Source organism: Thermobia domestica, chromosome 3 (assembly GCF_964235325.1).
Source record: "Thermobia domestica chromosome 3, izTheDome1.hap1.1, whole genome shotgun sequence".
NCBI classification, from domain to species: domain Eukaryota; kingdom Metazoa; phylum Arthropoda; class Insecta; order Zygentoma; family Lepismatidae; genus Thermobia; species Thermobia domestica.
In genome coordinates this window covers 70,315,561-70,326,312 of record NC_137456.1, presented here as the reverse complement: position 1 = coordinate 70,326,312, position 10,752 = coordinate 70,315,561, and the positions used below count along the sequence as shown (strand labels likewise).

General features: G+C 35.7%; 1 protein-coding gene across 1 annotated transcript; it reads left to right on the top strand.

Moving 5' to 3' along the window:
• The first annotated feature begins 4,140 nt into the window (after positions 1–4,140).
• On the top strand, positions 4,141–5,541 carry LOC145681827 (E3 SUMO-protein ligase KIAA1586-like). Its single transcript, XM_081753435.1, has one exon. The coding sequence runs from the start codon at positions 4,141–4,143 to the stop codon at positions 5,539–5,541; it is 1,401 nt and encodes a 466-aa protein (XP_081609561.1).
• Positions 5,542–10,752: the final 5,211 nt, after the last annotated feature.

Here is a 10,752-nt window from a genome sequence, read left to right as displayed (position 1 = left end):
CACCCCTTCGTTTGTTTAAATATTAGAACATGGCCTAGAAAAAATGACATTTCTCATTGGTACAATATTCCTTCGTTTGTTTAATTAGTACAAGAAGACATATAGTTCTCAGCTAGTTAAAATGACATTTCTCCTTGGTACAAAATTGAATAGGCCACTCAAATTTTTCCTCCTTCACTTTTTCTGCTTTGTACAAAATTTATCCGTTGCTCCGTATACAAGCTCTCGATGGTCATTATTTTGGAACTTGCAGTGGTTGATGAACAATTACTAAATGTGGAAACACCACCTCAATATGTTGCTTCGTTTTCGAGTTATTAGGTTTTAAGTATGTTGACCTTTGACCTCGATGATCAGTAATTTTTAACATGTACTAGTTGATGACCTATTACTAGATTTGGAAACAGCACCTCAATATGTTGCTTCGTTTTCAAGTTTTGACCTTTGACCTCGATGGTCATTATTTTTGAAACTTGCAGTGGTTGATGAACAATTACTAAATGTGGAAACAGCATCTCAATATGTGGCTCAGTTTTCGAGTTATTAGGTTTTAAGTATGTTGACCTTTGACCTCGATGGTCATTATTTTGGAACTTGTAGTAGTTGGTGGCCGATTACTAAATGTGGAAACAGCACCTGAGTATGTGGCTCAGTTTTCGAGATATTAGGTTTTAAGTATGTTGACCTTTGACCTCGATGGCGACTAATTTTGGAACTTGTAGTAGTTGGTGGCCGATTACTAAATGTGGAAACACCACCTCAATATGTTGCTTCGTTTTCGAGTTATTAGGTTTTAAGTATGTTGACCTTTGACCTCGATGATCAGTAATTTTTAACATGTACTAGTTGATGACCTATTACTAGATTTGGAAACAGCACCTCAATATGTTGCTTCGTTTTCGAATTTTGACCTTTGACCTCGATGGTCATTATTTTTGAAACTTGCAGTGGTTGATGACCAATTGCTCAATGTGGAAACAGCACCTCAATACGTGGCTCAGTTTTCGTGTTATTAGGTTTTAAGTATGTTGACCTTTGACTTCGATGGTCATTATTTTGGAACTTGTGGTACCTGATGACCTATTACTCAATGTGGAAACAGCACCTGAGTATGTGGCTCAGTTTTCGAGATATTAGGTTTTAAGTATGTTGACCTTTGACCTCGATGGCGACTAATTTTGGAACTTGTAGTAGTTGGTGGCCGATTACTAAATGTGGAAACACCACCTCAATATGTTGCTTCGTTTTCGAGTTATTAGGTTTTAAGTATGTTGACCTTTGACCTCGATGATCAGTAATTTTTAACATGTACTAGTTGATGACCTATTACTAGATTTGGAAACAGCACCTCAATATGTTGCTTCGTTTTCGAATTTTGACCTTTGACCTCGATGGTCATTATTTTGGAACTTGCAGTGGTTGATGAACAATTACTAAATGTGGAAACACCACCTCAATATGTTGCTTCGTTTTCGAGTTATTAGGTTTTAAGTATGTTGACCTTTGACCTCGATGATCAGTAATTTTTAACATGTACTAGTTGATGACCTATTACTAGATTTGGAAACAGCACCTCAATATGTTGCTTCGTTTTCGAATTTTGACCTTTGACCTCGATGGTCATTATTTTTGAAACTTGCAGTGGTTGATGACCAATTGCTCAATGTGGAAACAGCACCTCAATACGTGGCTCAGTTTTCGTATTATTAGGTTTTAAGTATGTTGACCTTTGACTTCGATGGTCATTATTTTGGAACTTGTGGTACCTGATGACCTATTACTCAATGTGGAAACAGCACCTGAGTATGTGGCTCAGTTTTCGAGATATTAGGTTTTAAGTATGTTGACCTTTGACCTCGATGGCGACTAATTTTGGAACTTGTAGTAGTTGATGGCCGATTACTAAATGTGGAAACAGCACCTCGATATGTTGTTTTGTTTTTGAGTTTGACCTTTGTTCACGATGGTCAGTAGTTTGGGGACATGCTTGTGTCATTTCTGCTATGTTAAAATGTTCAAATAGGGGTTGAAAAAGTAATCATAAAAGGGAACGAGTACACCCCCTAAAAAGTGCTCATAAAAGGGAACGAATCTTATGTATTCTTGTCTCTGCTATGTAATTTCAATTAGGGGTGGAAAAAATGGTCATCAAAGAGAATGAATGAATACACCCTCTAAAATGATTATATGTAGACCGTGGGTATTCGATTGTAATCTTTGCTCGTTATGTTAAAATTATGGTTCGAATGAGTTACGTATTCTTATGTCATTTCTGTTATGTTAAAATAGGGGTTGAAAAAGGGAACGAGTTCACCCCTAAAATGGAGGCCTGCTATGTTATGTAGTCTTCTACTCTTATAGTGCTATGTGTTATCTGCTATGTTCAGAATAGGGGTTGGAAAATATGCTCATAAAAGAGAATGAATACACCCTTGTTATGTTATGTGTTCGTAATCTTATATGTTATCTGCTATGTTAAAATAGTGCTATGTGTTATCTTCTCTTCTGTGTGTTATCTGCTATGTTCAGAATAGGGGTTGAAAAATATGCTCATAAAAGGGAATGAGTTCACCCCCTAAAATGGAGGTCGTAAAAGAGAACGAGTACACCCTTGTTATGTTACGTAGTTTTATGTGCTCTTCTATCTGTTCGTAATTAACATAGGGGTTGAAAAATATGCTCATAAAAGGGAACGAGTTCACCCCCTAAAATGTGCTCGTAAAAGGGAACGAATACACCCCCTAAAAAGTGGTCATAAAAGGGAACAAATTCACCCCTAAAATGGAGGTCGTAAAAGACCGTGGGTTGACGGTTCACTGTGCTCGATTTCTCGTATCCCCCATATGTCCCCCGGCATAGTATGTCAGGCGGCACTGGGAAACTCGTTGTCTGCTTCGGGCGGGACCGAGAAAGTGGGTACAGGGTCAGTGGCGCAGAAGCCTCATGGCGCAGACGCCTCACATTCTTACTACTTTCTAGTAATGTCTTTGATCCTTTTCATTTAAAAATATTGTAATGAGGTCATTACTTATTTTGAAAAATACTATCAGAAAATACTTCTATTTTGACTATTCAGGACACGAAACTATAACAGTGCCTCTCTCTGCTGCTTAAAATGAGAGAAACTTTTCACTCGTATAAATCTAGAGAGACCTTCATTTATACAATGAAGATCTCTTGCAGTTTGCTTCCAGTCAGGGACATATCAGCAATATTGGAACCATCACAGAAGGTAGCGAGAACGAAGAAAAAACGAAACTGAAAACAAAACAGTGAAAAGAAAAAAAAAATAGCTTGAGGGTGTAGTATGATTAAATAACGTGCTTCTATTCTACATTTACGAAATATGATTGTAAATATAACTTCTTGAATTTAGAAATATCTGGTTTAATGCAGAATTCCCTATTCAAACTTTAATAGAAAGAGCTCGATATGTGCTTCTACTTTGAGGTTCATTATTAAATAAAGCATAAATATATAACAAACTTATGTGTATGTCAAACTCATTAGTAACAGAAACGACAGTATCCCACACAGCACATGTAATAATAATCATAATAATAATAATAATAAATTCTGAACATGAACATTGCATCATCTCAGCTTTTAAAATCAATGTTGCTTTGGCACGTGGCCCCCGAAATATATTATTTCAATCCTGACAGTATTATCTAATGGTAAGCGTTCATTCGTATTTCAATACGATTAACTTGTAGAAAACAATCTGTTTTCTATATCTGCATTACTTTATTCTAACTTTTTCTTCTTCCTTTTCGTTTTAGGTCTCCAGTGAATATAACTGTACTCCGCAATGGCCTCAGGTATGGACCTTACAGCAGTGGCAAGAGAAAACAGCAACGCATCCATGGCTTTCATGCAGAGAAAACAACTTAGGGTGTTTGGTTTGTAGTGAAGCTCATTCCTTAGGACCAATGAAAGAAAAAGGTGTGTCGTTGTCAAGTGAATGGTTTAATTATCAAATTCAGACTTCATGTGGAAGTAACAGAACCAGTCAGCTAGCAATTCTTCGAAACAAAATTAAAAAAACACGAGGATTCAAAAGCTCATGAAATAGCTCAAAAAATTTGCGATAAGAAGGAAAAGAAAGAACTTCCAAAGCAGTTTGAAGAAATGAACAAAATGTCAGCAGACGCAACTGAAAACATCTTTCGCACTGCATACTATTTGGCTAAAAAGAACCGCCCTTTTGCTGATCACGAATCTCTTGTCGAACTTCAAAGTCTTAATGGCATGAATACCGGAATTATATTACATTCCAGAAATACATGTTCTAAGATAATTGAACATATTTCCCGAGAAATGGAAAAACGCATTGTGACCAACATAGTGAGTTCTTCAGCGAAACTCTCAGTTTTAGTTGATGAATCAACAACCATTAGTAAAAAACCGGTGCTTATTGTTTATATTCGTGCTTCAATAAACAATGAACCACCCACATTTATGTTTCTCAAATTACTAGAGTTAGAGGGACATACAGCGAAATCAGTTTGTGATACGCTTCTATCATGTCTCAAATCTTCAGGCTTTATAGAAGAGTATTTACAAAATAATTGGGTCTCCTTCGTTAGCGACGGAGCCAGTGTAATGCTGGGAAAGAACAGTGGTGTTGCCAAGAAGCTGATAGAACTTTACCCGCGTATTTTTACGTGGCATTGTATGAATCATCGACTTGAACTAGCTGTAAATGATGCTTTGTCAGATGTTACAGCAACAAATCATTTCAAGGCTTTTTTAGACGCCATATATTCTTTCTATAGTCAATCCCCCAAAAACATGCTAGAAATATCAAAAATTTCTGAAGATCTTGATGTTCAAATCCTATGTATTGGCCGAGTGATGGACATCCGTTGGGTTGCAAGTAGCTTTAGAACAGTTAAGGCTGTATGGGTTTCATTTCCTGCTTTGCATGCTCATTTCATGAACCATGCAGGAAGAAACTCATCCACTAGGAAGAAAATTCATGGTCTAGGAACGAAATTAGCCAGTCCTGAATTCGTATGCGATCTCGGGTTGATGTACGATGTACTACAGGAATTATCTTTATTATCTCTTCAACTACGAGAAAGTAATATCTCTCTAGAACGTGCAAATTATCTGGTGAAACAAACCATTAGGGTGCTGGAATCCTTCAAATATCAACCAGGGGAGAAATATGAGGAGGCTCTAAAAGCTAAGAAGTTGGGTGTCTTCAAAAGTGTGCTTCTTCAGAGCAACAAAAAGCACATGAGCATCGATCCTAACCAGTTTCTTCAAAGTGTCGCCGACAACATGCGTCACCGACTGTGTGAGGATACACCAACTACAGTACAACTTTTATCTGATATGAAAATTCTTGATGCTGACTCGTGGCCGGCTGAAATGGATGTGCGTTATGGAGAGAAAGAAGTAAGAAGATTGTGCGCGCGATTTAATCTGGACGTTCAGGAAGCTCAGATGGGTATGCGGGATTACATTGACAATTCGTCGTCAATTCCTAATGCATTGAAGCCTCTTCAAAATTGCATTTCCACATTTCCTTGAAAGAAAAAAAAAGATAAAAAAAGTAAACGAAGATAAAAGAGCTAATGTAGAGGAGTCGCTAAAATTAATTCTCTTTAACGAGGGCGATTACGAAACATCACCTACTAATTGAAATCCTGATTATTCTCCAATAAAGTAACTTCCAATAAACCTTTTGTTATTGTTAATTATTCCATATCGGACTCCCGAAGAAAACTCATCGAAACAACTTATTGACCGTGCAAATAGCGACTACTCTGTCATGACTCCGTTTTCTTTCATTCAGAAATAGGAAAGAAAGAGAAGAAAGTAGAAGGGTAAAAGAAGGAGGTAGGTAAAGAAGAAAGAAAAGAAATAGGGTATTTTAATAAGAAACAGATTACTGGATAATTCCGGAAATATAGTGAGGTCGGAAAAGTCGTTGAAAGATGAATCATTCTAAATGTTATTAACGACTAATCAATTTTGGAATGCTTCGAAATAGACACATGTTCCCTCATACCACCCAGACCTAGCTCCAGGCACCACGATCGTGGGGTTGCCCAGACCTAGACCTGGAAATGAGAAAAGTGAAATTTAATTCTTTGTACTGTTATTCCAACCGGTAATTGATTACCATCCAGCATCTGAACTCTGTTCTCTAGGATCGACCACACATATGAATTAGCCAAGAGAAAAAAAAATCAGACTTATAAACTCAATATAAATTTATGTATCGTATCAATAAGAATTTCAACTTCCTGGAAGAAAGATGTCGTATTTAGGCTCATCCTGCTATTTTTGTTTCACTCCTAGAGCCGATTTAAACCATTAGTAGCGGTCCTTCATGACCTAGGTTATTTACCTTAACACATATATTAAAACACGACACATATATTATAGATGTTAATACAACAAATGATATCACTAAAATTACTTATATTAAATCTATCATGCATTCACACGCTCACTCACTCAGGACAGTGTATATATGGTTAAAGGAAACCAACTAACTACAAAAATACAAATAATTTATTACATCCATAGTGAAAAGAAAAGACAAACAGATAATTATGAAGAAAATATTACAAGCACAAGTTATTGGTTATATATTAATAGAGTACATAGTGTTATATTCTAGTAAATTTTTATATATTCAATCATCTTGACAAATAAAAATAATTACATATATTGTATCTTAGGCATGCTAAATCAAAATTATGATTTGCGACATACGCAAAGGAGACACTTATTTCACTTTAAAAAAAAATTGACAAAGAGGAAAGAAAAGAAAAAAAAAGAACTTTTTAGTGTATCAGAAATTATATGAGTCTCTACCTCACATCGGGTAATAAAATATTATGATTTTGAGCGTTCAAATCACAAATCACGCACTACTCGTAGTGTCCAGAACATTTCGCTCCATTTAACTTCGTTCGGGTTTATATATATATATATATATATATATATATATATATATATATATATATATATATATATATATATATATATATATATATATATATATATATATATATATATATTGGTTTACAAAACCATTCATCGTCTATACTTGGTTTATAACTTTTAACAGTTTATATCTGCAATCGCACACTGCGACGCTTTATACCCATCCAGGGATTTCGAAAAATCACTATCGCTAGAGGACGTTTCTCCTCTTAGACGGTCCATTTCCAAACTTATTAATTGAATAGTTTTAAGTTATTTATGCAACACTGGGACACGTTATGAGGCCTTTCCTTAGGATCACTTTCGTATATATTTGTATATGATTCGGATTTTAAAAACGATCTACCGCAGGTATACGGAGTATAAAGGTTTAAATTGAGGATAAAAAAAACTGTTCAAGTCACAGGATACATATGAAGGTGAGAAGGATTCAAGGTGCACTTTCCACGATGGTTTTAGGTTGGTAGTTCAGGGATAATATTCGTTATGATGATGTGGGTTACGTTTAGACCTGCCTTTACTTTCCAATACATGCCATTACATAATTACATAAGGTATCATTTACATTTATTCAAAAGAAAAGGAAAATTACTTAAGTGCACGGCGGTATTCTTAACAAAATCTACATTCTTACATTCGTCGGAGAACTTACTGGTAAACTATAGCAACCAATACACGTTTAGGGGGACCGACACGAGCGCTCTTACATATATTCATAATACATTTAATATCATCCTTTTACTTTAAAATCATATTCACATACTAAGAACATATACATTCGACGTATTCATTTCTCTCTCTATATATATATTTATATTCAATAAATGCGCACACATTTAAATTAATCACCCCCAACAATAATTTTTTTAAAAGGTTGCAAACATTGTCCAAGAAAACAAATGACTTCCGACATTACATATGAAAAAGAAAATCGATTTTTTTACCTGATACCGCGCATCTATAAATTTTCACTTTTATATAATCAGTTCGTGCTTAAATCATGGAAAAAAAAACTTTGTGCGGCAGGCACGTAACACAGAGCATTTCTAAAGATATAACTAGATAAACCAAAGTACAATTTCTGGGCCCAGGTTAACTACAAAGTAATCGAAAACCAACACAGAAAAGAAAGTGACCAATGGATTACGAAAAAAAAAAACTTAAAAGGAACGACGGTGAAAGAACGTAATCGAAGTGTCGTCAAATACTAAGCCTTCGTTCATTTCAGCGATAGGTCAACATGTGATGGAGGACCCAATCATTATCTACTCCATTCATGAATCGTGTCTTGCAACGTCTCAGCTGGTAGTTTCAGATCAGAGTTGTACGTTAAATAAATCGTAAGTAACAAGTTCAAAATCTTGGGGGGGGGGAAGGTTGAAAAAATTAAAAAAAACTTGAAGAAATGAAGACAGAGAGAGAGATAGAGAAGAAGGAAGACGAAGAATAGGGGCGCCAAAGACTTAAGTGAGAAATAACTAACGCTACAAAGATAGAAGTCGAATTTCGCTCTCAACAAAATCCATAGCCAAAATATTCTTAACATGCCAAAAGGGGTTCGGCTTACCAAATAACTAGCCGATAAAACTGTCTACGAAGATGAGACAAGTCTGTGTCCACGATGGGATTTTCGGAAAGACAAAGGCTTTAGGGAAATCCCACCACTCACCGTATCCGGTCAACACCCTTGCAGACCCCGAAATCCTCCGGAAGGTTAGAGACGGCGTTAATTTAGGATTTCAAAAGAGGGAAAAAAATCATCCGACCTCTTGGAAACCAGAAGATTCCAGGATAGTAATGAAATTAGAGTAATAGCTAAGATATCCCTAATTAATGATTTGCCAAAATAAAAAAAATTAAATAAACTGAATTTTGGATCGATGATTTCTATTGCCAAACTTCACCGATAGCTCCCCTTCGCAGAATGCGCTAAATTCTGAGGCATCGATTAATTTCCATCACTATCTAGTTTGGAAACTAAGAAAAGAAAACGAAAATATTCAAGGGGGGAGAGGTCGATGCCCGGGTACGGTAATAATAAATTTCAATAATTAATTGTTTTGCTTCTGTACCCCTGTCCGAACCGTCGCCTCCATGAACATTGTAAGCTAGCCTGAGTAGGTAACGTGAAGAAAAAAAAATCTCACGGAGCAGGATATTCTATTTTAAAACCGACCAGAAGATATGATTCACTACAGCCCTGTTGTATAACTACTATTGTCTTTTCATAATTTATTATTCAATATGTCTAGTCAACGATTATATGATGCTACCCCTTCTATCCGATGGTATTACTATGGTTGATTATTATTATAACACATTAAACTCCAAAGTATTACCATAGTCCAACTATATATCGCCCTCCGGTCCGCGTGATATCATGGTGCAGGGGTCAGAACTTGAGATGTTTGTAGCTACACGTATCTATTCAATATCTATATATCAACACGCGGCGAAATATTCACTGGGCTACTATATATTTAACTATATGGGTGTCCTATATTCTATATTCATTTATTACAATATTCATATACTTTATATTCATATTCACATTAATATTCATATAATATTCATATCATCATTCTCATTTACTACGACGCTATATTCTTACAAACACCCTGTTTCCTCTATCTACGCCTAGCCTATTTACACATTTCATCATAACACTTTAAAATCTATAGTCACTACAAACATTTCCCATTCCGATCACCGCACGACAAACTCACTCGAACTCAAGACTCTTTCACACACACACAATACTATGTAATACCTGGTAGCTTTATTAAGAACGAAAAAAAATCCTACGTATGTTCACTGAAAATAGAATTATCCGCGATAATATTTAATGTTTATAAAATTCTGCAGCAACAATGAACTTCTGCAGCCACGAAGAAAGAAATGAACATTTAATATAATTTCAAAGCGAAGAACTAGCATCATATCGCCCGACTTCTGTTAAGAAATTACGGATTGTTTATTTACTTAAATATTTCGATTTCTAAACTGAGCAGAATGTTGTAATTTTCGGAAAATATTAATTTTGGGTCACTTGACCTAACTGTACATTCATATGGGCTGTGAATTATACCTTCTAGGTTTTATTTCGGAAAGAAAGGTCAATTTCATGAAAACTAAATCACTAAGCACCTCGACGGAAGAATGGCGATTAGTACTGACTTTTGACACTAGGGCTAGCGACGATATAATCAACCCTTGAACAACTGAATGTGACCTTGTACACGGGACTATTATACTATATTACGTTCACTTAATGACGGAGTAATAAAAATTTATCGCATAGTAAATACTACACTGTCCGTATTTAATTATCTCACACACTCTTTCATCACTTAACTATCACAATTACTACTACTAGAACATGTTTCTACATTACGAACACATACATGCCACATTCATACTACACACTACATTAATACATGTTATACTAATAAATATACACAGAAAACATTCATATTTTACCATGTTAAATCGGCTCTATGAAAGGTAACGAAAGGAAAGAAATGAACAGGGCCAACTGGCCCTTATATTTACCAAATCACATTTTTTACTTAACCTGTTTAATCAATGCCCTGAGGGGACATATCGGAGTATTAGCTAACAATAGGACCCCTGCCCTGAAGGGGCAGGAACCCGGAACAAACTACATGTTCAACTCATCCCGCTGGAAGCCGTACTCCCAATTTGGGAGTCAGATAGGAGCCCCCTGCTTAATTTACACGTACATGCTGATAGTTACTAACACTACAAACAGACCTAAAAATA